Source organism: Hemitrygon akajei, chromosome 14 (assembly GCF_048418815.1).
Source record: "Hemitrygon akajei chromosome 14, sHemAka1.3, whole genome shotgun sequence".
NCBI classification, from domain to species: domain Eukaryota; kingdom Metazoa; phylum Chordata; class Chondrichthyes; order Myliobatiformes; family Dasyatidae; genus Hemitrygon; species Hemitrygon akajei.
The window spans coordinates 18,991,559-19,019,400 of NC_133137.1; the positions used below are offsets into that span (position 1 = coordinate 18,991,559).

At 41.7% G+C, this 27,842-nt stretch overlaps 3 protein-coding genes across 3 annotated transcripts; all 3 read right to left on the reverse strand.

Moving 5' to 3' along the window:
• Nucleotides 1–8,531: 8,531 nt before the first annotated feature.
• LOC140738919 (hydroxycarboxylic acid receptor 2-like) lies at nucleotides 8,532–9,563 on the reverse strand. Its single transcript, XM_073066934.1, has one exon. It carries the CDS (start codon nucleotides 9,561–9,563, stop codon nucleotides 8,532–8,534), a length of 1,032 nt encoding a protein of 343 aa, XP_072923035.1.
• A 5,287-nt stretch (nucleotides 9,564–14,850) lies between these two features.
• On the reverse strand, nucleotides 14,851–15,801 carry LOC140738920 (hydroxycarboxylic acid receptor 2-like). Its single transcript, XM_073066935.1, has one exon. The coding sequence runs from the start codon at nucleotides 15,799–15,801 to the stop codon at nucleotides 14,851–14,853; it is 951 nt and encodes a 316-aa protein (XP_072923036.1).
• Nucleotides 15,802–22,052: 6,251 nt separating this feature from the next.
• On the reverse strand, nucleotides 22,053–23,084 carry LOC140738921 (hydroxycarboxylic acid receptor 2-like). Its single transcript, XM_073066936.1, has one exon. It carries the CDS (start codon nucleotides 23,082–23,084, stop codon nucleotides 22,053–22,055), a length of 1,032 nt encoding a protein of 343 aa, XP_072923037.1.
• Between the last annotated feature and the right edge of the window lie 4,758 nt (nucleotides 23,085–27,842).

A 27,842-nucleotide genomic window follows, 5' to 3' on the forward strand; every position in this document is an offset into this window, starting at 1 on the left:
GATGGAACTGAGAGGCTCATGCCCATACTTCAGTAACGCAAGAAAGAGCTGCGTAATTCTCACAACCAGATCAGATAAGGGACTTTTATCCCGATTCACTGGCCCCCTAATTTGGTAATCAAATCTCGAGGCGAGGCCCCAATTTGTTACCTACCCCGTAACTGGGTGTCTAACCAGCAGAGAAAGAAGAATCCGTTGGACTCTGGTGGTACCAAGCTAAAGGTGTTTATTAATAAAAATAAGCAAAACCATATCAATAATGCAAATATACATATAACACAAGGTAGCTGTAATAAACCTAAAAGTGTAGGAATAATAATAATAAGCAATAATAAACCAGCTCTATCGATCTCTAGGGGTAAATGAATTGTCATAGAATATAAAGTTCAGTTCAGTTCATGAGTGCTGATGTAGTTATGATTGTTGTATTGTAATCGTTGGAGAGAGAGAGAGAGAGAGAGAGAGAGAGAGAGAGAGAGAGAGAGAGAGAGAGATAGAGAGAGAGAGAGAGAGAGAGAGAGAGAGAGAGAGAGAGAGAGAGAGAGAGAGAGAGAGAGAGAGAGAGAGAGAGAGAGAGGTAACAGCTACAGCAGCCAAACATTCCTTCGCTTTCTTAATCCATTGCATCTTTGTGGTCATTCAGTTATGACCCCTCTGTCCTTCTGCTAGACCGTTCTTCTGTGGTGGACTCATCACTCTGGCAGGAGTGGACACACATACAGGTCCCCACCGGCCCTGCTTTTACACTGATAGCCTCAATGACCGTCCTCCTGGTTCGGTCTTCGAAGCCCCCACCTTTCTTGTGGGTTCCAACACTCAATCAGTGTCCACTGGCGTGTCTGGAGGGTGTTTCTCCAGGCCTGTCTTTTTACCCCTACTAACGGGGACTCAGCTATCCATCAATCCTGAGTGACTGTGTCCATCAAATCAGGCCACTCCTTCAGTCCACTGAGGAATGTTTATGAGCAAACTATTGTCCTTGCGGCAAAACAGTAAATAATTCGAAAAGGAGTCACAATACAGTTAATCAGCAATTTCCCCCTCTCTCTTATCTGTCGCAGATGTTCTTGCCTGTTTTTCGTCTCTCTTTCTCATGGTCAACATAACAACAGTAATAGTTCGTGGTTCTCGGGGGGGGGATGGGGGATGGTTAACTCTTTACCCCATTGTCCATCAGGTCTGTTCATCACTCATAACATTATAATTAGTTTTAATTTCTATGTAAATTATGTTAATTCCTCATGTCATCACATGATATGGGCGCACTTCGCTTGAAGTAAAACAGCAAAGTTAAAACTCGCACCTCTTGGCTGGTGTTTTCTTTCGAGACAGTTTAAAGTTCTGGAGCTACAAAACACATGATTTTGTTTTCTCATATTGATGCAACAAATGAAGCACAATGTGATCAGAACTGTTTTATAACCCATATGGAATATATAATGATGTCGATCCAAATTGTTGCAGTATTAAAAATGTAAGTCATCTTGATAGGCTCACATTGCGTCGCTTGTAGACACGTAGTTCTTTATTTTTATTTATTTAGAGAATTAGAACAGTAACAGGCCTTTCCGGCTTACCGAGCCCATGCCCAATCACACCAGTTAACATACCAATCCATCCTCTTTGGCATGTGGCAGGAAGGCGGTGTACCAGGTGGAATCCCACACGGTAACGGAACGACTGTCCTTGCTCCTTACATACAGCGGTGGGAATTGAACCCAAGGTCGCTGGTGCTGTAATGACGCTATGGTAACCGCTATATTACAGTGTGCCACAAACAAATTGTATCAGCAAGTAGAAACAAATTCCGATTCCACAATTCTCGGAGCACCTCCCTCCCAACGTCATCATTGCTTACATCCTGATTCAATTACAGTCCACCTTAAAATCGTGATCGAAAGTTCAGTTCGTTAGAAGGATGACGCTGTCAATCAAGTTTAATGAAGTCATAAAAATCTTGTGGAAGATCATGGAACATCACCAAAAATCTAGTGGTTCTCAGTTAGAAAGTCATCTCCCTGCAATGAGACAGGACAACATATTAACAGTGTCTTCGGCGAATGCAGAGTACTGTATCTGAATTCCATGACTTTGAACTTCTGGGGTATAGATTTAGTAGATGTAAGCAGGACTTTTCCACCGAGTTTCAGTGGGACAGCAAGTGGAGGTCATGGATTAAGAGTAAAATGTGAAAAGTTTACGGGGAACATGATGGGAAACTTCTACACTAAGAGCGTCTTGGGGATGGGGAATGAACTGCCGGCACAAGTAGTGCATGTGAGCTCAATTTCAACGTTCAGGTGAATTCTGGACAGGTACATGGATGGTAGGCATATGGAGGTCTATGGACCCGGTGAAGGTCAGTGAGAATAGGCAGTTTAAATGGTTTAGTACGGACTGGATCAGCCAAAGGGTCTGTTTCTGTGCTGTACTTTTCTATGACTCTATGATTTTACAAGAAAATAAAATATCTACAGAGCAGTTGCATTTCTGACTAGTCCTAGGGTGATTGTTAAAATAACTACTGGTGGGCTGTGAGCAGGGTTGTCGACCTCACTAGAGACACATTGCTGGGCCGATTTCCCCATTGTCCAAAGAAAACTTATTCAAAGATAATCGTACCTGCATACAGAAAGCTCAAAGCATCAAAATTCAGAGTTCAAAATTTTCTAACATTGCCGCCAGAATGCATAAGATTTAATGTAAGGAAATATATCCGGCTTTGTTATCGGAACTTTGTAGGTCAAAACATAGAAATGTATAAAACTGCAATTCGATTTTAGGTACATAAACAATTTGTATGATCCTACCAAAGCCATAAAACTTTGTTTGCTATTCAAGGTTCACTGTTAATTCTATTGAAATGCAAATTATCTTACGGAATGAAAATTGTCCAATTGGAAACTCACCCCACCCTAGCTCCCGTCACGAACAGGTACTGTACATTGTTCCACCAGGTGCCCTCAATGAGATGAGCACAATATTATTCAAATGCATCTCAATGATAATACAGCCATGCTGTTCCATGCACTTTTTTTCACAGAGTACAGAGAGACAACAGTATTGCCAGAGCAGATTTTCTGTTACCGCAAGGATCTTCTGAACGAAGGTTAAAAGTGATTCCTGCTCTCCTTCATGCAGCCTGGACATGGTTTATCATGGTTGTAGGAGGGGAGGCAGCAATAGTTCCTCGGGCCACACTCCATCACGGTGTTTGTAATGTGGTGAGGCAGTTCAGTCCATGTTAAAATCATGCACTACTGCCCTACTTATAGGAATAAATACCTGGCATAAATAGGCATGCACGCACTTAAGGCACAAACATACACCTGACCACGCACACGCACACAAACCATGCATCATACAAAGTTCTTCCACATTCTAGACACCACAATGCAAATGTCTGCATGAATGCAATTGTGCACGTCTGTGCACATACGTGTTCAAGTTAATGCGGGTAAATGTGAATTAATGGGACAAAGATCACAAGAAATATTTTAATTCATTCCTGGGGAAAAAAAGAGCCCGCTTTCTCAGTATCTTACCTGCCCTTACTTGTAAAGCCATTCTTCACGAGGAATATTCGGTGTTCATTCCTTTCAACACTGCCCTGTTATGTAGGAATTGCTGCAAACAATGATCAACAAAAGTTATTTCAAGGAATTAGATCAAGGAAGTTGCAGTTGGTTGACATTCCTGGATGGGTCCCTCCAGGCAAGCAAAATTATATTAAATTTATTAAATCAGAGGGGTTTTTACAATACTCTGACAACTTATTACTCTGACACCGATTAATTAGGCCATTCGGTCCATCGAGTCAATACCTTCATTCCATCATGGATGCTTTATTATCGCTGTCAACACCATTCTCCCGCCTACTAATCAGCAACCTATCAAACTCCGCTTTAAAAATGCCTAATCACATAACTCCATGGCCGTCTGCGGCAACGAATTCCACAGACTCGCCACCCTCTGTTTAAATAAATTCCTCCAAATCTCTGTTCTAAACGCTGATCGTCCTTCTTCAATTTTAATAATCCTTCCTCATTCCCGATTTCAATTTTATTTACTGATAATAGATTCCCCATTTTTCAGCCGCCGCTTCACTTCCTGTCTCTGGTTCACTAGAAAAGGCTTTTTTTTTAGAATCCGGTAAGCTCGCTCCAGTAGTCTCAGGTTATGGGAACGAGGCACATAGACTGAAGTCATCTGAGGAAGTAATTGCTTATATGGAGAAAGGAAATCTTAAATATCCATAAACCACATAGAACCTTTCCCTTTAAAGCAGGGGTTCCCAACATGGGGTCCACCAACCTCTTACTGGTAAGGCTCCATGACACGTAAAAGATTGGGAAGCCATGTTCTAAAGAAAGGAAGGGTTTCTTAATGAACAAAGTCTGAAATAAACTTACTTATGTAGGTAAGATGCAATTTCTTCTCTACATAATGGGAAGTGTATTTCACAACATGTTCGTTAAGATCGATTTAGTACGCGCTAACATTTTCAAAATGATCAATTTCTGCGTTCGGACGCATTCATCAGCTTTCCTTTGATCACATAATAATAATGAGCATTTAGTTCACGCAGACCGGGAGCGGTCAGATGGCTGTACAGAAATCGTTTGCTGATCTACAGTCTGTGATCTATAGTTAGTGATCTATAGATTTACTGTTTGCCCGCAGGGAAAAGAATCTCATGGTTGTACCTGGTGACATGTATCTACCCGGACAATAAATTTTACTTAGAAAATTGATCTTTTCAACTTTGAACTTGATTGACTGATTAGAGAGTTTCAGTAACGAGCAGTTGGACAGGTTAACCTAATAAAGTGGCCACTGACTGAATATTCCGATTTAGACAAAAATTCATAACGGCCACTGTGAGCAGGTACATACCTCCTAACCAGAATACCCGGATGTTCTGCTGACTTCAACTTGGATAGAGACTGATGATGCTGGATTCCAAAGTCTCAGGGCTGCCCTTCAGTGAGTTTATTTAACCCCTGGTGGCACTAGCCTGGCGAAGATCAGAAGCACCAAGCTTCATCACTTGGACCTCTATCAGGTTCTTTCATGTTGCCTGTGAATTAACCTGCCAAGACTCCCTGCTCGTGTTGAGATATACAAAACGATTTCGGGCCTTTAATTCCCAATGCTCAGACAATACTTCACTGCCATCTCAATTCCTACTTCACTTGAAGCCTTTAGCCTTCCTCCAATCTTACTGCCGTCACTGCGGACATGTGTGCCTCGTTCAACAAATGTAAGGTACCATCTGACGTTGGGAATCCCTCGCCCACAGCTGCTCGAAGTACAGAAGGAGCATTCGGGACAACACATTAACAGGGTCCACAAATAACAGTTTCAGAGAATACACAGTGCTGTATCTGAATTCCATGATTTTAAATTCCTGGGGTATATAGACCCGGTAAATTCAAGCAGGCTTTTTCCACTGAGGTTCAGTGGGACGGCAACTGGAGGTCATGGATTAAGAGTAAAAGGTGAAAAGATTTCGGGGAACATAAGGGGAACATGATGGGAAACTTCTTCACTCAGAGGATCCTGAGAGTGTGGAATAAGCTGCCGGCACAAGTGGTGCATGTGAGCTCAATTTCAACGTTCAGGTGAATTTTGGGCAGGTACATGGATGGTAGGCATCTGGAGGGCTATTGACCCGGTGAAGGTCAGTGAGAGTAGACAGATTAAATGGTTTAGTACAGACTGGATCGGCCAAAGGGCCTGTTTCTGTGCTGTATTTTTCTACGACTCTATGATTTTATATGAAAATAAAACATCTACAAAGCAGTTGTATTTCTGACTAGTTCTAGGACGATTGTTATAACTGCTGGTGGGCTGTGAGCAGGATTGACGACCTCACTAGAGACACATTGCTGGGCCAATTGCCCAAAGAAAACTTATCCAAAGATAATCGTATCTGCATACAGAAAGCTCAGAGCATCAAAATTCAGAGTTCAAAATTTTCTAACATTGCCGGCAGAATGCATCAGATTTAATGTAACGAAATATATCCGGCTTTGTTTCAGAAATTTGTAGGTCATAACATAGAAATGTATAATACTTCAATTCGATATTAAGAACATAAACCATTTGTATAATCCTACCAAAACCATAAAACTTTATTTGCTATTCAAAGTTCACTCCTAATTCTGCTGAAATGCAAATTCTCTAGTTTATTGAAAACCGTCCTATTGGAAACTCACCCAACTCCAGCTCCCGTCACGAACTGGTACTGTAAACTGTTCCACCAGATGCCTTCAATGAGATGAGCAGAATATTATTCAAATCCGTCTCATTGATTATATAGAATTGCTGTTCCATGCACTTTTTTCACAGAGTACAGAGAGACAACAGTATTGCCAGAGTAGATTTTCTGTCACCACGAAGATCTGCTGAACGAAGGTTAAAAGTGATTTCTGCTCTTCTTCATGCAGCCTGGACATGGTTTATCGAGGTTGTAGGAGGGGAGGCAGCAATAGTTCCTCGTGACACACTCCATCACGGTGTTTGTAATGTGGTGAGGCAGTTCAGTCTGTATTAAAATCATTCACTGCCGCACTGCTACCCTCCTCATGGTAATAAATACCTGGCATTAGTGTGCATGCACGCACTTCAGTCCCAAACATATACGTGACCGCGCACATGCACACAAACCATGCATTACACAACGTTCTTCCACATTCTAGACACCACAATGCAAATGTCTGTATGTATGCAATTGTGCACGTGTGTGCACATACGCGTTCAAGTTAATGCGGGTAAGTGTGAAATAATGGACGTTGGTCACCAGAAATATTTTAATTCGATCCTGGCGAGAAAAGAGCCCGCTATCCAACACGTCCTTTGTTGTAAAGACATTCTTCACAAGGAGTGTTTAGTGTTCATTGCCCTCTTATGTTGCAGTTCTTCGCTACAAGCAATGATCCACAAAAGTCATTTCTAAGGAATTAGATCAATTAAGTAACAGTTTGTTCACATTCCTGGATGGGTCCCTCCAGGCAGGTAAAATTATATTAACTTTATTGAAGCAGAGAAGCTTTTTACAATAATCTGGGGATTTCTTTGACACCAGTAAAACATAGGGACAGAATTAGGCCATTCGGTCCATCAAGTCTATTCCTTCATTCCATCATGGTTGCTTTATTATTGCTCTCAAAACCATTCTCCTGCCTACTCCCCGAAACCTGGGTAATCAGCAACCTATCAACCTCCACTTTAAATGCACCCAATGACTTGGCTCCATGGCCGTCTGTGGCAACGACTTCGTCCATATCTCTGTTCTAGATGCTGACCATTCTTCTTCATTCCCAATTTCAATTTTATTTAGTGATAATAGCATCCACAATTTTGAACCGGCGCTTCATTTCCAGTCTCCAGTTCACTTGAAGAGACTTTCTTTGGAATCCGGGAAACTAGCTCGAGTAGTGTCAGGATCTGGGTACTTTCCTCCTGACTGGAAGTCTGCAGGTAGGGTTGTTCTTGGTGAATAGTTTACCTCAGAATCCTCTGGACGGTCAGTCAACCTGAGAATGCCTCACTATAACGGGCGGAAACTAGCGACAAACGAGACGCATATGCTGAATTCTGAGGAAGTATTTGCTTACATGGAAAGAGAAAATCTTAAATATCTATAAACCCTTTCCTTTAGAGGTTCAGAAAACTGGGATTCACGCACCCCTCACTGGTAAGGCGGCATGACATATACAACATTGGGAACCAGTGCTTTGAAGAAAGGAAGGGTATCTTAATGAACAAGGTCTGAAATAAACTTATTTATGTAGTTAAGCTACAATTTCTTCTCGGCATAAAGGGAAATGTATTCCAGGGCCTGTTCATTAAGATCGACATGTCGCACCAACACTTTTAGATTATATAATTCATTGGCTTTCTCAAACTATGTTATGTCTAAATTTAGAAAAAATTAGAAGTGCTGTATTTGATACTTCTATTAAATTTGAAAAGATATGGAGACCATTTATTCAATATTTTCATATGATGTAATGGCCCTGTGCCGGGCTTATTGGTTTTTTTTTCAGCTTTAATCGTATGTATGTTGAGAGGATCGGAGTTGACGTCATTGATGTTTATGTATACTCGTGAGATACTATGAACAGCCCTTTTTTTTTCTCTTTTTAAAAGTTTTTTTTATTTTTTTTTCTTCTTTGTTTTTTTTTCTTTTTCTTGATACTAGATTAGTAGATTAGCTAACTTCCTTAGATAGATTTTTTTCTCTCTTTTTTACACTATATATTATGAAATATCTAAACTTACCTTGTTCATATATATACTATACGGTTTATGTTTTGGGAAACTTACTTATGCTCTATTCATTGTTTATGTAATACTTTATGTATAATGGGAGTCTATATATTTGTAATCCCTTACCATTATTTGAATTGTATCTCATTCATAATATTCTAAATATTAATAAAAAGATTGAAAGAGATTATATAAATTTCCGCATTCGGTCGCATTTATCAGCTTTACTTTAATCACATAACAATAAAGAGCATCTAGTTCACTCGGCCCTGGAGCGATTGGATGGCTGTTACAGAGGTCGTTTGCTGACCCACAGTCTGCTCTTCCCTGGATGTTCCGGGTTCAGTGGCTGATCTGCAAGAGCTTAAATTAAGATCATGTAGAGCCTTCTCTAAACCATCTTTAAACTGCGAAGTAGAAAAATAGTAAATAATGGGATCGACCACACTGTTCAGATACGTTATAAACAACGTATCGTAAAAGATATTCACTGCTGTGTGATACGACTTGCAGTCGAAGGGACTTCTTAGTTTAGTGACCAAAACCGCGACCACAGCAACACTGGTGGGCAAGAAGCAAATGACAAAAACTGCAGCCACGGTTATCACAAGTTTCACAGTTCGCTTATATTTACCCCGCATTCCAGTTTCCATCTGGCGTAACCTCCAGACGATGGAGGACGTAGAGAACAGGATTACTGAAACTGGCAAAATAAACTTAAAGAATATAAAAATAATCTCAGTCCAAACTGCTGTGGGACTCAGAGCCTTGTTAATGCTGAAAGGCTCACAGTTCGTCACGTTGTGTTGTTTGAAGTCACGTTTGTCTATCAGCAAGTGCAAACAAATAACCACCGCTACAATCCACAGACTGCCTGCCATCATCACCGCACACCTTGTAGGGATCTTGTTTACCTTGTGGTGTGGATGAACCACCTTAAAGTAACGATCGATCGCAATAACCATGAGGAAAAAGACGCTGCCAATCCGGTTCATGGAAATCATGAATATGTTCAGTCGACACAGTCCTTCACCAAAAATCCAGTCCTTCCCTCGGAGAAAATAATCAGCTCGGAAAGGTAGACAGCACATTAACAGAGTGTCCGCAATCATCAGATTCAGTGAATACACAATATTTGGTTTCCGGGACTTCACATGAACACAAAAGATCCACAAAGCAATCGTATTTGTAGCAAGCCCGAGGATGAATGTGACGATAATTACGGGCGGGTTGTAGGACGAGTTAATATCTTCATCAGCAGCACATTCCGGGGTCGAGTTCGCCATTGCGCAAAAAGGCGGCCACACAGTCAAGATGTTTCAAAGGAGAGCAAACTGATTCCAAGATGAACAACCTTACAAGCTGATCTTCTGCGAATGAGCTTGCTTAACTTTCGTTGGAGTATATGGGCGGAGTGCAATAGCCAAGAGCACCAATAAGTTATGCGATCAAATTAGCAAGTTCCGGAGAAACTCGAAGCATTAGCATTTAAATTAAGAAGCAGACAATGAATTATATTTGGATTGATCTGGAATCAGGCATCACTCGATTCACGCATGGAAAAAGCAGGATTTAGGGACTAATCAAGAATCTATCAACGTCTGCCTAAAATATATCCAATACTCTGGCCTCCACAGCTACCTGTGGCAGCGAATTGTGCAGTCAGCTCTCTCTGGCTAAAGAAGTTTTTCCTCGTCTCCATTCTAAAAGGTGTCACTCTATTCTGAGCCATGCCCTCTCGTCATAGACTCCCCCACCACAGGAAACATCCTCTCCACATCCACTCTCGTAGGTGGCAGAATGTGGGAGAAACCAAAGAGGTTATGTGGAAATTTCTTTAAAAGTAGATTTAACTTCATACTTGGGTAACCGGTGCTTGACTGTCACCAGAAACATAATGGGCCAAATCGCTCGTTTCTCACTGTGACTTTGTGTCTTACTGAAAGAATGTAAAATATGTGTATCAAAAACCCAGCACCATAAACAACAATAAACATGCACCTTATCACGCACATCGTACTGCGGCGAGCCTCGCTTTCAAGTACGCAGCTTGTTTAACCATAATAGGAACTGTCAACTCTTCAGCCATAACAGGAGCAATAGCTCCAGTTGCCATCACAAATGTTGCATGCAAGCTCGATTTTAATGTTTAAGAGAAGTTTGGATGGTAGGTACATGGAGGGCTATGGTCCTGTGCAGGTCAATGGGAGTAGGCAGTTTAAATAGTTCAGCACAGACTGGATAGGCCAAACGGCCTGTTTCTCTGCTGCACTTTCCTATGACTCTATAATTTACACGTCGCAGTAAACACGGTCACAATATTTAGATAGATAGATAGATAGATAGATAGATAGATAGATAGATAGATAGATAGATAGATAGATAGATAGATAGATACTTTATTCATCCCCATGGGGAAATTCAACTTTTTTTCCAATGTCCCATACACTTGTTGTAGCAAAACTAATTACATACAATACTTAACTCAGTAAAAAATATGATATGCATCTAAATCACTATCTCAAAAAGCATTAATAATAGCTTTTAAAAAGTTCTTAAGTCCTGGCGGTTGAATTGTAAAGCCTAATGGCATTGGGGAGTATTGACCTCTTCATCCTGTCTGAGGAGCATTGCATCGATAGTAACCTGTCGCTGAAACTGCTTCTCTGTCTCTGGATGGTGCTATGTAGAGGATGTTCAGAGTTTTCCATAATTGACCGTAGCCTACTCAGCGCCCTTCGCTCAGCTACCGATGTTAAACTCTCCAGTACTTTGCCCACGACAGAGCCCGCCTTCCTTACCAGCTTATTAAGACGTGAGGCGTCCCTCTTCTTAATGCTTCCTCCCCAACACGCCACCACAAAGAAGAGGGCACTCTCCACAACTGACCTATAGAACATCTTCAGCATCTCACTACAGACATTGAATGACGCGAACCTTCTAAGGAAGTACAGTCGACTCTGTGCCTTCCTGCACAAGGCATCTGTGTTGGCAGTCCAGTCTAGCTTCTCGTCTAACTGTACTCCCAGATACTTGTAGGTCTTAACCTGCTCCACACATTCTCCATTAATGATCACTGGCTCCATATGAGGCCTAGATCTCCTAAAGTCCACCACCATCTCCTTGGTCTTGGAGACAATTAAGGAAAATGATCACTAATGAAGTTCTGCGTACAGCAAAATTCAGAGTATTGATGTTGCCTTCCATGTTTATTAACATTCCTCCCAGAAATCACAAGATTTAATGCAGTGAAATATAGCTGGCATTATTATCAGAATTTTATAGGTTGTAATATACAACACTGTATGATACTTCAATTTGATACTAAGTACATAAACCAGTTGTATGGTCCTATCAAAAGTGTAAAACTTTATTTGGTATTCAGATTTCACTCCTAATTCTGTTGAAATGCAAATTCTCTATCTGAATAAAACTTCCCCAATTGGAACCTCACCCTACTCCAGCTCGTGTCACAAGCTGGTCAATTGTTCCAGCAGGTGCTGTCAATAACGTGAGCGGAATAGTATTCAAATCCATCACATTGATAATACAGAATTGCTCTCCCATGCACTTTACTCACAGAATACCGAGAGACAGCAGTATTCCCAGAGTAGATTTTCTGTTACTGCAAGGATCTGCTCAATGAAATTTTCAAAGGGAAGAAGGACACTACTGTAGCTGACAAGTGAAGTCAGAGCCAAAGGAAAAGCAAAAGAGAGGACATACAAGGAAGTCAGAGCTCTCTTACCAGTTCCACAGTGGTCAGTGTTGGGACCACTGCTTTTTACGATGTATGTCAATGATTTAGATTACGGTACTAATGAATTTGTGGCTAAAGTTGCCGATGATACAAAGAGGCGGAAGAGCGGGTAGTGTTGAGGAAACAAAGATCCTGCAGAGAGAATTAGATAGTTTATGGGCAAAGAAGTGGCAACTGAAATACGATGTTGGAAAGTGTATGGTCATGCACTTTGGTGGAAGGAATAAACGAGCAGGCTATTAGATAGATGGCGAGAGAATTCAAAATGCAGAGACGCAAAGAGACGTGAAAATCCTTGTTCAAGATACTCTAAAGGTTAACCTCCAAGATGAGTCGGTAGTGAAGAAGGCGAATGCAAACTTGGCATTCATTTCTAGAGGTATAGAATATAAGAGCAAGGATGTAATATTGACGCTCTATAAGGCACTTGAGAGACCACGCTTGGAGTATTGTGTGCTGTTTTGGGCTCCTTATTTTAGAAAGAATATACTGACATTGGAGAGGGTTCAGAGAAGATTCACGAGAATGATTCCAGGAATGAAAGGGTAACTGTATGAGGATCGTCTGGCAGTTCTTGGGCTGTATTCCCTGGAGTTCAGGAGAATGAGGGGGGGCCTCATAGAAATATTCTGAATGTTAAAAGGCCTGAACAGATTAGATATGGCAAAGTTATTTCCCATGGTAGGGGAGTCTAGGACAAGAGGGCACGACTTCAGGATTGGAAGGACTTCCTTATAGAACTGAGATGTGGAGGAATTACTTTAATCAGAAGGTGGTAAATCTGTGGAATTTGTTACCACGAGCGGCTGTGGAGGCCAAGTCATTGGGTGGATTTAAGGCAGAGATAGATAGGTTCTTGATTAGCCAGGGCATCAAAGGGTATGGGGAGAAAGCAGGGGAGTGGGAATGACTGGAAGAATTGGATCAGTCCATGATTGAATGGCGGAGCAGAATCGATGGCCCGAATGGCCTACTTCTGCTTCTATATCTTATAGTCTTATGGTCTTAATGAAGGTTAAAAGTGATTTCTGATCTCCTTCATGCAGCCTGGACATGATTTATCATGGTTGTCGGAGGGGAGGCAGCAATAGTTCTTCGGGCCACTCTCCATCATGGTGTTTGTAACGTGGTGAGGCAGTTCAGTCTGTATTCAAGTCATTCACTGCTGCACTGCTGCCCTACTGATAATAATAAATACCTGGCATACATATGCATGCACGCACTTGAGGCACAAACATATACGTGACCACGCACACGCATACGAACCATGCATCGCACTGAATTCTTCCACATGCTCGCCACCACAATCCAACTGTCTGCGTGTGTGCATATGTGTTTAGGTTCATGTGGGTAAGTGTGAAACAATGGGACGAACAACACCAGAAATATTTTGATTAGATCCGGGGGAATAAAACAACTTACTAACTCAGTATCCCTTGGTTTTCCTTGATTCTTCATAAGGAATACTCAGTGTTCATTCCTCTCCACACTGTCACCTTGTGTTGTCACCTTGTGTTGGAAATCTGTGTGGAGAAAGTCTGTTGGAAATCCAAGCAACTCACACAAAATGCTGGAGGAACTCAGCACGCCAGTAAGCATCTATGGAAAAAAGTACAGTCGATGTTTCGGGCCGAAACCCTTCGGCAGGACTTTCAAGATCAAACAGGTTGCTGTTGTTTGACATTTCTTAGTAGGTCTTAACAGGTAAGCAAAATTATTTTAACATTAGTAAACTAGAGAGACTTTTATAATAATCTGGTAACTTCATTACCACCCATAGCACATAGCAGCAGAATTAGTCCATTCAGCCCATCGACTCTGTTCCACCATTCCATCATGGTACCTTTATTATCTTCTCGCAATCAAGAATCTATCAACCTCTGGTTAAATATACCTAATGACTTGGCCTCCACAGCCTTCTCTGGCAGTGAACGCCACAGCCTGACCACCCTCAGGTTAAAGAAGATCCTCTGTATCTTCTGATTACCGATCACCCTTCTGTAATACTGACCAGCCTTCTTTATTACTGATAATCCTTCTTTATTTCAGGTTTCAATTTTATTTAAGGAAAATAAATTCCCCAGCTTTGAGTCGGCGCTTCATTTCCTGGATCCAGTTCACTAGAAGAGGTTTTCATCTTTTTTTCAAATGCAGTAACCTAGTTCCAGTACTGTCATGATGCGGTTACATGCAACTTGGCACCAGTCCAACAACCCTTTACATCACTTTGCTACTGACTGAATGTCTGCACGTAGGGTTGTACTTGGTTGCATAGTATTAGCGTAGACTCCACTGGACAGTCAACTTGTGGATGTCCCACTATAATAGGTAGAAGCTAGCTGCAAACGAGACGCATCGGTTGAGGTTATCTGAGGAAGCAATTGCCTATCTGGAAAGAGGAAATCTTAAATATCCACAAAACATATAGAACCCTTTCCTTTAAACCTGTCGTTCCCAACCTGGCGTCCACGGACCTCTTACTGGTAGGGCTCCATGACATATAAAAGATTGGGAACACATACTTTAAAAGGGAAAGTTTCTTAAAGAACAAGCTCTGAAATAAAGTTACTTATCTAGATACGGTGCAGTATCGTCTTCACAAAAAAAGTAAACTGTCTTTCAGAACTTGTTCCTTTAGATGACTTATGTCGCAGCAACATATTCAGATATATTCAATTTCTGCGTTTAAGGCACATTTATCAGATTTGCTTTGACCACATAACAAGAGCATCGAATTCACGCAGACCAGAGGCGATGAGATGCAGTTAAGAGCCCGTTTGTAGATCTACAGTCAGCTCCTCTTTGGATATTTTTCATTGTTCACTGGCTGGTCTGGAAGTGATGAAATTTAGACGAAATAGATTTATCTCCAAAGTATCCTTAAATTGCGAAGTAGAAAAATAGTAAATAACGGGATCGACCACACTGTTCAGATACGTTATAAACAGCGTATTGTAAAAGATATTCATTGCTGTGTGATACGACTTGCAGTCGAAGTGTCTTCTTAGTTTAGTGACCAAAACGGCGACCACAGCAACACTGGTGGGCAAGAAGCAAATGACAAAAACTGCAGCCACGGCTATCACAAGTTTCACAGTTCGCTTATATTTACCCCGCATTCCAGCTTCCATCTGCCGTAACCTCCAGATGATGGAGGACGTAGAGAAGAGGATAACTGAAACTGGCAAAAGAAACTTAAAGAATATAAAAATAATCCCAGTCCAAACTGCTGTGGGACTCAGAGCCTTGTTAGTGCTGAAAGGCTCACAGTTTCTCACATGGTGTTGTTTGAAGTCATGTTTGTCTATCAGCAAGTGCAAACAAATAGCCACCGCTACAATCCACAGACCGCCTGCTATCATCACCGCACACCTTGTAGTGATCTTGTTTACCTTGTGGAGTGGATGGACCACCTTAAAGTAACGATCGATCGCAATAATCATGAGGAAAAAGACGTTGCCAATCCGGTTCAGGGAAATCATGAAAACGTTCACTCGACACAGTTCATCACCAAAAATCCAGTCCTTCCGTCGGAGAAAATAATCAGCTCGAAATGGTACGCAGCACATTAACAGAGTGTCCGCAATCATCAGATTCAGTGAATACACAATACTTGGTTTCCGGGACTTCACGTGAACACAAAAGATCCACAAAGCAATCGTATTTGTAGCAAGTCCGAGGATGAATGTGACGATAATTACGGGCGGGTTGTAGGACGAGTTAACATCTTCACCAGGAGCACATTCCGGGGTCGAGTTCGCCATTGCGCGAAAAAGCGGCCGCACAGTCAAGATGTTTCAGAGGAGAGCGAACTGATTCGGAGACGAACAACCTAATAAACTGATCTTCTTCGAATGAGTCTGCTCTCCTCTGGGTGCAATATATGGGTGGAGTGATTACTCAGAGATGTCCGATGAAATCATCAAGTTCCAGGAAATCCAGAGGCACAAACGTTCAGATTAAGGAGCAGACAATGAAGTTATATCTGATTGTCAGATTCCTTCCACAATCTGATGTTTGGTTTAAACAACAACTGAACCCCTTGACCATGTCTGCATGTTTTCATGAACCACGAGGTTCAAGAACAGATACTACCGTCCAACCATTAGGTCCTTGAACACAAGAGGATAACTACACGCATTCTGTTTCTGCTGTTCCCACAACCAAATGATCTAACATAAAGCACACTTTACCTTGTTATTTCATGTCCGCCTTATTTATTGCTCGTTATTTAGATTTGCATTTGCACCGTTTGCTGTTTATTGATCCTGCTTACAGTTACTAATCTATAGACTTACTGCCTGCCCGCAAGGCTAAGAATCTCAGGGTTGTACATAACGGCATGTATGTACTCTAACAATAAATCTTACTTTGAAATTTGAACTTTGAACACGATTGCCTGATTGGATAATTAACGAGCTGGTTGGGCAGGTGTGCTTGATAAAATGGCCACTATTGGGATTTAGGCAGAAGTCCGTAAAGGCCACTGGCCACTGTGAGTGGAAGGCTACTGCAGGTACACTAACTGCTGACCGAAGTTCCTGGGAGTTCTGTTGATTTCAACTTAGATAACGACTGAAGATGTTGGATTCCAAAGGTTCTCCCAGGGTATCAGAGCAGACCTGCAGTCAGACAATTTAACCACTAGCCTGGTGAAGATCAGAGGCACCAAGCTTTATCACTTGGACCTCTATCGGGTTCCTTCATATAGCCTATGAGTTATCCTGCCAAGACTCCCAGTGCTCGTGCTGAGATATACAAAATGAATTCAAGCATTTGTGGCCCAGTGCCCAGACAATCCTTCATGTGAGCTCAATCTCAACGTTCAGATGAATTTTGGACAGGTACATGGATGGGAAGCATATGCAGGGCTATGGGCACGGTGAAGGTCAATGAGAGTAGGCAGTTTAAATGGTTTGGTACAGACATGTTGCCTGTGAGTTAACCTGCCAAGACTCCCAGTGCTCGTGCTGAGATATACAAAATGAATTCAAGCCTTTGAGGCCCAATGTTCAGACAATCCTTCATGTGAGCTCAGTTTCAACGTTCAGATGAATTTTGGACAGGTACGTGGATGGTAGGCATATGGAGGGCTAAGGTCAATGAAAGTAGGCAGTTGAAATGGTTTGGTGCAGACTAGTTCGGCCAAAGGGCCTGTTTCTGTGCTGCACTTTTCTATGACTGTATGATTTTACATGAAAATAAAATATCTACAAAGCATTTGTATTTCTGACTAGTCCTATCATGATTGTTATAATAACTACTGGTGGGCTGGAAGCACGATTGTGTCCCAATGCTCAGACAATTCTTCATCGCCATCTCAATTTCTACTTCACTTGAAGCCTTTAGAATTCCTCCAATCTTACTGCCGTCACTGGGGACATGACTGCTTCATCCAACAAATGCAAGGTGCCATCTGACTTTGGGAACCCCTGGCCTACATCTGCTCAGAGTACAGAAGGAGATTTCGGGATGGAACTGAGAGGCTCATGTCCATACTTCAGTAACGCAAGAAAGAGCTGCGTAATTCTCACAACCAGATCAGATAAGGGACTTTTATCCCGATTCACTGGCCCCCTAATTTGGTAATCAAATCTCGAGGCGAGGCCCCAATTTGTTACCTACCCCATAACTGGGTGTCTAACAGCAGAGAAAGAAGAATCCGTTGGACTCTGGTGGTACCAAGCTAAAGGTGTTTATTAATAAAAATAAGCAAAACCATATCAATAATGCAAATAAACATATAACACAAGGTAGCTGTAATAAACCTAAAAGTGTAGGAATAATAATAATAAGCAATAATAAATCAGCTCTATCGATCTCTAGGGGTAAATGAATTGTCATAGGATATAAAGTTCAGTTCAGTTCATGAGTGCTGATGTAGTTATGATTGTTGCATTGTAATCGTTGGAGAGAGAGAGAGAGAGAGAGAGAGAGAGAGAGAGAGAGAGAGAGAGAGGTAACAGTTACAGCAGCCAAACATTCCTTCGCTTTCTTAATCCATTGCATCTTTGTGGTCATTCAGTTATGACCCCTCTGTCCTTCTGCTAGACCGTTCTTCTGTGGTGGACTCGTCACTCTGGCATGAGTGGACACACATACAAGTCCCCACCGGCCCTGCTTTTACACTGATAGCCTCAATGACCGACCTCCTGGTTCGGTCTTCGAAGCCCCCGCCTTTCTTGTGGGTTCCAACACTCAATCAGTGTCCACTGGCGTGTCTGGAGGGTGTTTCTCCAGGCCTGTCTTTTTACCCCTACTAACGGGGACTCAGCTATCCATCAATCCTGAGTGACTGTGTCCATCAAATCAGGCCACTCCTTCAGTCCACTGAGGAATGTTTATGAGCAAACTATTGTCCTTGCGGCAAAACAGTAAATAATTCGAAAAGGAGTCACAATACAGTTAAACAGCAATTTCCCCCTCTCTCTTATCTGTCGCAGATGTTCTTGCCTGTTTTTCGTCTCTCTTTCTCATGGTCAACATAACAACAGTAATAGTTCGTGGTTCTCGGGGAGGGATGGGGGATGGTTAACTCTTTACCCCATTGTCCATCAGGTCTGTTCATCACTCATAACATTATAATTAGTTTTAATTTCTATGTAAATTATGTCAATTCCTCATGTCATCGCATGATATGGGCGCGCTTCGCTTGAAGTAAAACAGCAAAGTTAAAACTCGCACCTCTTGGCTGGTGTTTTCTTTCGAGACAGTTTAAAGTTCTGGAGCTACAAAACACATGATTTTGTTTTCTCATATTGATGCAACAAATGAAGCACAATGTGATCAGAACTGTTTTATAACCCATATGGAATATATAATGATGTCGATCCAAATTGTTGCAGTATTAAAAATGTAAGTCATCTTGATAGGCTCACATTGCGTCGCTTGTAGACACGTAGTTCTTTATTTTTATTTATTTAGAGAATTAGAACAGTAACAGGCCTTTCCGGCTTACCGCGCCCATGCCCAATCACACCAGTTAACATACCAATCCATCCTCTTTGGCATGTGGCAGGAAGGCGGTGTACCAGGTGGAATCCCACACGGTAACGGAACGACTGTCCTTGCTCCTTACATACAGCGGTGGGAATTGAACCCAAGGTCGCTGGTGCTGTAATGGCGCTATGGTAATCGCTATATTACAGTGTGCCACAAACAAATTGTATCAGCAAGTAGAAACAAATTCCGATTCCACAATTCTCGGAGCACCTCCCTCCCAACGTCATCATTGCTTACATCCTGATTCAATTACAGTCCACCTTAAAATCGTGATCGAAAGTTCAGTTCGTTAGAAGGATGACGCTGTCAATCAAGCTTAACGAAGTCATAAAAATCTTGTGGAAGATCATGGAACATCACCAAAAATCTAGTGGTTCTCAGTTAGAAAGTCATCTCCCTGCAATGAGACAGGACAACATATTAACAGTGTCTTCGGCGAATACAGAGTACTGTATCTGAATTCCATGACTTTGAACTTCTGGGGTATAGATTTAGTAGATGTAAGCAGGACTTTTCCACCGAGTTTCAGTGGGACGGCAAGTGGAGGTCATGGATTAAGAGTAAAATGTGAAAAGTTTACGGGGAACATGATGGGAAACTTCTACACTAAGAGCGTCTTGGGGATGGGGAATGAACTGCCGGCACAAGTAGTGCATGTGAGCTCAATTTCAACGTTCAGGTGAATTCTGGACAGGTACATGGATGGTAGGCATATGGAGGTCTATGGACCCGGTGAAGGTCAGTGAGAGTAGGCAGTTTAAATGGTTTAGTACGGACTGGATCAGCCGAAGGGCCTGTTTCTGTGCTGTACTTTTCTATGACTCTATGATTTTACATGAAAATAAAATATCTACAGAGCAGTTGCATTTCTGACTAGTCCTAGGGTGATTGTTAAAATAACTACTGGTGGGCTGTGAGCAGGGTTGTCGACCTCACTAGAGACACATTGCTGGGCCGATTTCCCCATTGTCCAAAGAAAACTTATTCAAAGATAATCGTACCTGCATACAGAAAGCTCAAAGCATCAAAATTCAGAGTTCAAAATTTTCTAACATTGCCGCCAGAATGCATAAGATTTAATGTAAGGATATATATCCGGCTTTGTTATCGGAACTTTGTAGGTCAAAACATAGAAATGTATAAAACTGCAATTCGATTTTAGGTACATAAACAATTTGTATGATCCTACCAAAACCATAAAACTTTGTTTGCTATTCAAGGTTCACTGTTAATTCTATTGAAATGCAAATCATCTTCCGGAATGAAAATTGTCCAATTGGAAACTCACCCCACCCTAGCTCCCGTCACGAACAGGTACTGTACATTGTTCCACCAGGTGCCCTCAATGAGATGAGCACAATATTATTCAAATGCATCTCAATGATAATACAGCCATGCTGTTCCATGCACTTTTTTCACAGAGTACAGAGAGACAACAGTATTGCCAGAGTAGATTTTCTGTTACCGCAAAGATCTGCTGAATGAAGGTTAAAAGTGATTCATGCAGCCTGGACATGGTTTATCGAGGTTGTAGGAGGGGAGGCAGCAATAGTTCCTCGTGACACACTCCATCACGGTGTTTGTAATGTGGTGAGGCAGTTCAGTCTGTATTAAAATCATTCACTGCCGCACTGCTACCCTCCTCATGGTAATAAATACCTGGCATTAGTGTGCATGCACGCACTTCAGTCCCAAACATATACGTGACCGCGCACATGCACACAAACCATGCATTACACAACGTTCTTCCACATTCTAGACATCACAATGCAAATGTCTGTATGTATGCAATTGTGCACGTGTGTGCACATACGCGTTCAAGTTAATGCGGGTAAGTGTGAAATAATGGACGTTGGTCACCAGAAATATTTTAATTCGATCCTGGCGAGAAAAGAGCCCGCTATCCAACACGTCCTTTGTTGTAAAGACATTCTTCACAAGGAGTGTTTAGTGTTCATTGCCCTCTTATGTTGCAGTTCTTCGCTACAAGCAATGATCCACAAAAGTCATTTCCAAGGAATTAGATCAATTAAGTAGCAGTTTGTTCACATTCCTGGATGGGTCCCTCTAGGCAGGTAAAATTATATTAACTTTATTGAAGCAGAGAGGCTTTTTACAATAATCTGGGGATTTCTTTGACACCAATGAAACATAGGGACAGAATTAGGCCATTCGGTCCATCAAGTCTATTCCTTCATTCCATCATGGTTGCTTTATTATTGCTCTCAAAACCATTCTCCTGCCTACTCCCCGAAACCTGGGTAATCAGCAACCTATCAACCTCCACTTTAAATGCACCCAATGACTTGGCTCCATGGCCGTCTGTGGCAACGAATTCGTCCATATCTCTGTTCTAGATGCTGACCATTCTTCTTCATTCCCAATTTCAATTTTATTTAGTGATAATAGCATCCACAATTTTGAACCGGCGCTTCATTTCCAGTCTCCAGTTCACTTGAAGAGACTTTCTTTGGAATCCGGGAAACTAGCTCGAGTAGTGTCAGGATCTGGGTACTTTCCTCCTGACTGGAAGTCTGCAGGTAGGGTTGTTCTTGGTGAATAGTTTACCTCAGAATCCTCTGGACGGTCAGTCAACCTGAGAATGCCTCACTATAACGGGCGGAAACTAGCGACAAACGAGACGCATAGGCCAAATTCTGAGGAAGTATTTGCTTACATGGAAAGAGAAAATCTTAAATATCTATAAACCCTTTCCTTTAAAGCAGAGGTTCAGAAACCTGGGATTCACGCACCCCTCACTGGTAAGGCGGCATGACATATACAACATTGGGAACCCGTGCTTTGAAGAAAGGAAGGGTATCTTAATGAACAAGGTCTGAAATAAACTTATTTATGTAGTTAAGCTACAATTTCTTCTCGGCATAAAGGGAAATGTATTCCAGGGCCCGTTCATTAAGATCGACATGTCGCACCAACACTTTTAGATTATATAAATTTCCGCATTCGGTCGCATTTATCAGCTTTACTTTAATCACATAACAATAAAGAGCATCTAGTTCACTCGGCCCTGGAGCGATTGGATGGCTGTTACAGAGCCCGTTTGCTGACCCACAGTCTGCTCCACCCTGGACGTTCCGGGTTCAGTGGCTGATCTGCAAGAGCTTAAATTAAGATCATGTAGAGCCTTCTCTAAACCATCTTTAAACTGCGAAGTAGAAAAATAGTAAATAATGGGATCAACCACACTGTTCAGATACGTTATAAACAACGTATCGTAAAAGGTATTCACTGCTATGTGATACGACTTGCAGTGGAATGGTCTTCTTAGTTTAGTGACCAAAACGGCGACCACAGCAACACTGGTGGGCAAGAAGCAAATGACAAAAACTGCAGCCACGGCTATCACAAGTTTCACAGTTCGCTTATATTTAGCCCGCATTCCAGTTTCCATCTGCCGTAACTTCCAGATGATGGAAGACGTAGAGAACAGGATTACTGAAACTGGCAAAATAAACTTAAAGAATATAAAAATAATCCCAGTCCAAACTGCTGTGGGACTCAGAGCCTTGTTAATGCTGAAAGGCTCACAGTTTGTCACGTTATGCTGTTTGAAGTCACGTTGGTCTATCAGCAAGTGCAAACAAATAACCACCGCTACAATCCACAGACCGCCTGCTATCATAACCGCACACCTTGTAGGGATCTTGTTTACTTTGTGGAGTGGATGAACCACCTTAAAGTAACGATCGATCGCAATAATCATGAGGAAAAAGACGCTGCCAATCCGGTTCAGGGAAATCATGAATATGTTCAGTCGACACAGTCCTTCACCAAAAATCCAGTCCTTCCCTCGGAGAAAATAATCAGCTCGGAAGGGTAGACAGCACATTAACAGAGTGTCCGCAATCATCAGATTCAGTGAATACACAATATTTGGTTTCCGGGACTTCACATGAACACAAAAGATCCACAAAGCAATCGTATTTGTAGCAAGCCCGAGGATGAATGTGACGATAATTACGGGCGGGTTGTAGGACGAGTTAATATCTTCATCAGGAGCACATTCCGGGGTCGAGTTCGCCATTGTACAAAAAAGCGGCCGCACAGTCAAGATGTTTCAGAGGAGAGCAAACTGATTCCAAGATGAACAACCTTACAAGCTGATCTTCCGCGAATGAGCTTGCTTCCCTTTCGTTGGAGTATATGGGCGGAGTGCAATAGCCAAGAGCACCAATAAGTTATGCGATCAAATTAGCAAGTTCCGGAGAAACTCGAAGCATTAGCATTTAAATTAAGAAGCAGACAATGAATTATATTTGGATTGATCTGGAATCATTTATCACTCGATTCACGCATGGAAAAAGCAGGATTTAGGGACTAATCAAGAATCTATCAACGTCTGCCTAAAATATATCCAATACTCTGGCCTCCACAGCTACCTGTGGCAGCGAATTGTGCAGTCAGCCCTCTCTGGCTAAAGAAGTTCCTCCTCGTCTCCATTCTAAAAGGTGTCACTCTATTCTGAGGCCATGCCCTCTCGTCTTAGACTCCCCCACCACAGGAAACATCCTCTCCACATCCACTCTCGTAGGTGGCAGAATGTGGGAGAAACCAAAGAGGTTAAGGAGAAATTTCTTTAAAAGTAGATTTAACTTCATACTTGGGTAACCGGTGCTTGACTGTCACCAGAAACATAATGGGCCAAATCGCTCGTTTCTCACTGTGACTTTGTGTCTTACTGAAAGAATGTAAAATATGTGTATCAAAAACCCAGCACCATAAACAACAATAAACATGCACCTTATCACGCACATCGTACTGCGGCGAGCCTCGCTTTCAAGTACACAGCTTGTTTAACCATAATAGGAACTGTCAGCTCTTCAGCCATAACAGGAACAATAGTTCCAGTTGCCATCACAAATGTTGCATGCAGGCTCGATTTTAATGTTTAAGAGAAGTTTGGATGGTAGGTACATGGAGGGCTATGGTCCTGTGCAGGTCAATGGGAGTAGGCAGTTTAAATAGTTCAGCACAGACTGGATAGGCCAAACGGCCTGTTTCTCTGCTGCACTTTCCTATGACTCTATAATTTACACGTCGCAGTAAACACGGTCACAATATTTCAGAGACAATTAAGGAAAATGATCACTAATGAAGTTCTGCGTACAGCAAAATTCAGTGCATTGATGTTGCCTTCCATGTTTATTAACATTCCTCCCAGAAATCACAAGATTTAATGCAGTGAAATATATCCGGCATTATTATCAGAATTTTATAGGTTGTAATATACAACACTGTATGATACTTCAATTTGATACTAAGTACATAAACCAGTTGTATGGTCCTATCAAAAGTGTAAAACTTTGTTTGGTATTCAGATTTCACTCCTAATTCTGTTGAAATGCAAATTCTCTATCTGAATAAAACTTCCCCAATTGGAACCTCACCCTACTCCAGCTCGCGTCACAAGCTGGTCAATTGTTCCAGCAGGTGCTGTCAATGACGTGAGCGGAATAGTATTCAAATCCATCACATTGATAATACAGAATTGCTGTTCCATGCACTTTACTCACAGAGTACCGAGAGACAGCAGTATTCCCAGAGTAGATTTTCTGTTACTGCAAGGATCTGCTCAATGAAATTTTCAAAGGGAAGAAGGACACTACTGTAGCTGACAAGTGAAGTCAGAGCCAAAGGAAAAGCAAAAGAGAGGACATACAAGGAAGTCAGAGCTCTCTTACCAGTTCCACAGTGGTCAGTGTTGGGACCACTGCTTTTTACGATGTATGTCAATGATTTAGATTACGGTACTAATGAATTTGTGGCTAAAGTTGCCGATGATACAAAGAGGCGGAAGAGCGGGTAGTGTTGAGGAAACAAAGATCCTGCAGAGAGAATTAGATAGTTTATGGGCAAAGAAGTGGCAACTGAAATACGATGTTGGAAAGTGTATGGTCATGCACTTTGGTGGAAGGAATAAACGGGCAGGCTATTAGATAGATGGCGAGAGAATTCAAAATGCAGAGACGCAAAGAGACTTGAAAATCCTTGTTCAAGATACTCTAAAGGTTAACCTCCAAGATGAGTCGGTAGTGAAGAAGGCGAATGCAAACTTGGCATTCATTTCTAGAGGTATAGAATATAAGAGCAAGGATGTAATATTGACGCTCTATAAGGCACTTGTGAGACCACGCTTGGAGTATTGTGTGCTGTTTTGGGCTCCTTATTTTAGAAAGAATATACTGACATTGGAGAGGGTTCAGAGAAGATTCACGAGAATGATTCCAGGAATGAAAGGGTAACTGTATGAGGATCGTCTGGCAGTTAGATAGATAGATAGATAGATACTTTATTCATCCCCATGGGGAAATTCAACTTTTTTCCCAATGTCCCTTACACTTGTTGTAGCAAAACTAATTACATACAATACTTAACTCAGTAAAAAATATGATATGCATCTAAATCACTAACTCAGTAAAAAATACGATATGCATCTAAATCACTAACTCAGTAAAAATATGATATGCATCTAAATCACTAACTCAGTAAAAAATATGATTTGCATCTAAATCACTAACTCAGTTCTTGGGCTGTATTCCCTGGAGTTCAGGAGAATGAGGGGGGAACTCAAAGAAATATTCCAAATGTTAAAAGGCCTGAACAGATTAGATATGGCAAAGTTATTTCCCATGATAGGGGAGTCTAGGACAAGAGGGCACAACTTCAGGATTGGAAGGACTTCCTTATAGAACTGAGATGTGGAGGAATTACTTTAATCAGAAGGTGGTAAATCTGTGGAATTTGTTACCACGAGCGGCTGTGGAGGCCAAGTCATTGGGTGGATTTAAGGCAGAGATAGATAGGTTCTTGATTAGCCAGGGCATCAAAGGGTATGGGGAGAAAGCAGGGGAGTGGGAATGACTGGAAGAATTGGATCAGTCCATGATTGAATGGCGGAGCAGAATCGATGGCCCGAATGGCCTACTTCTGCTTCTATATCTTATAGTCTTATGGTCTTAATGAAGGTTAAAAGTGATTTCTGATCTCCTTCATGCAGCCTGGACATGATTTATCATGGTTTTCGGAGGGGAGGCAGCAATAGTTCTTCGGGCCACTCTCCATCATGGTGTTTGTAACGTGGTGAGGCAGTTCAGTCTGTATTCAAGTCATTCACTGCTGCACTGCTGCCCTACTGATAATAATAAATACCTGGCATACATATGCATGCACGCACTTGAGGCACAAACATATACGTGACCACGCACACGCATACGAACCATGCATCGCACTGAATTCTTCCACATGCTCGTCACCACAATCCAACTGTCTGCGTGTGTGCAGTTGTGCATGTGTGTGCATATGTGTTTAGGTTCATGTGGGTAAGTGTGAAACAATGGGACGAACAACACCAGAAATATTTTGATTAGATCCGGGGGAATAATACAACTTACTAACTCAGTATCCCTGGGTTTTCCTTGATTCTTCATAAGGAATACTCAGTGTTCATTCCTCTCCACACTGTCACCTTGTGTTGTCACCTTGTGTTGGAAATCTGTGTGGAGAAAGTCTGTTGGAAATCCAAGCAACTCACACAAAATGCTGGAGGAACTCAGCACGCCAGTAAGCATCTATGGAAAAAAGTACAGTCGATGTTTCGGGCCGAAACCCTTCGGCAGGACTTTCAAGATCAAACAGGTTGCTGTTGTTTGACATTTCTTAGTAGGTCTTAACAGGTAAGCAAAATTATTTTAACATTAGTAAACTAGAGAGACTTTTATAGTAATCTGGTAACTTCATTACCACCCATAGCACATAGCAGCAGAATTAGTCCGTTCAGCCCATCGACTCTGTTCCACCATTCCATCATGGTACCTTTATTATCTTCTCGCAATCAAGAATCTATCAACCTCTGGGTTAAATATACCTAATGACTTGGCTTCCACTGCCTTCTCTGGCAGTGAACGCCACAGCCTGACCACCCTCAGGTTAAAGAAGATCCTCTGTATCTTCTGATTACCGATCACCCTTCTGTAATACTGACCAGCCTTCTTTATTACTGATAATCCTTCTTTATTTCAGGTTTCAATTTTATTTAAGGAAAATAAATTCCCCAGCTTTGAGTCGGCGCTTCATTTCCTGTATCCAGTTCACTAGAAGAGGTTTTCATCTTTTTTCAAATGCAGTAACCTAGTTCCAGTACTGTCATGATGCGGTTACATGCAACTTGGCACCAGTCCAACAACCCTTTACATCACTTTGCTACTGACTGAATGTCTGCACGTAGGGTTGTACTTGGTTGCATAGTATTAGCGTAGACTCCACTGGACAGTCAACTTGTGGATGTCCCACTATAATAGGTAGAAGCTAGCTGCAAACGAGACGCATCGGTTGAGGTTATCTGAGGAAGCAATTGCCTATCTGGAAAGAGGAAATCTTAAATATCCACAAAACATATAGAACCCTTTCCTTTAAACCTGTCGTTCCCAACCTAGCGTCCACGGACCTCTTACTGGTAGGGCTCCATGACATATAAAAGATTGGGAACACATACTTTAAAAGGGAAAGTTTCTTAAAGAACAAGCTCTGAAATAAAGTTACTTATCTAGATAAGGTGCAGTATCGTCTTCACAAAAAAAGTAAACTGTCTTTCAGAACTTGTTCCTTTAGATGACTTATGTCGCAGCAACATATTCAGATATATTCAATTTCTGCGTTTAAGGCACATTTATCAGATTTGCTTTGACCACATAACAAGAGCATCGAATTCACGCAGACCAGAGGCGATGAGATGCAGTTAAGAGCCCGTTTGTAGATCTACAGTCAGCTCCTCTTTGGATATTAT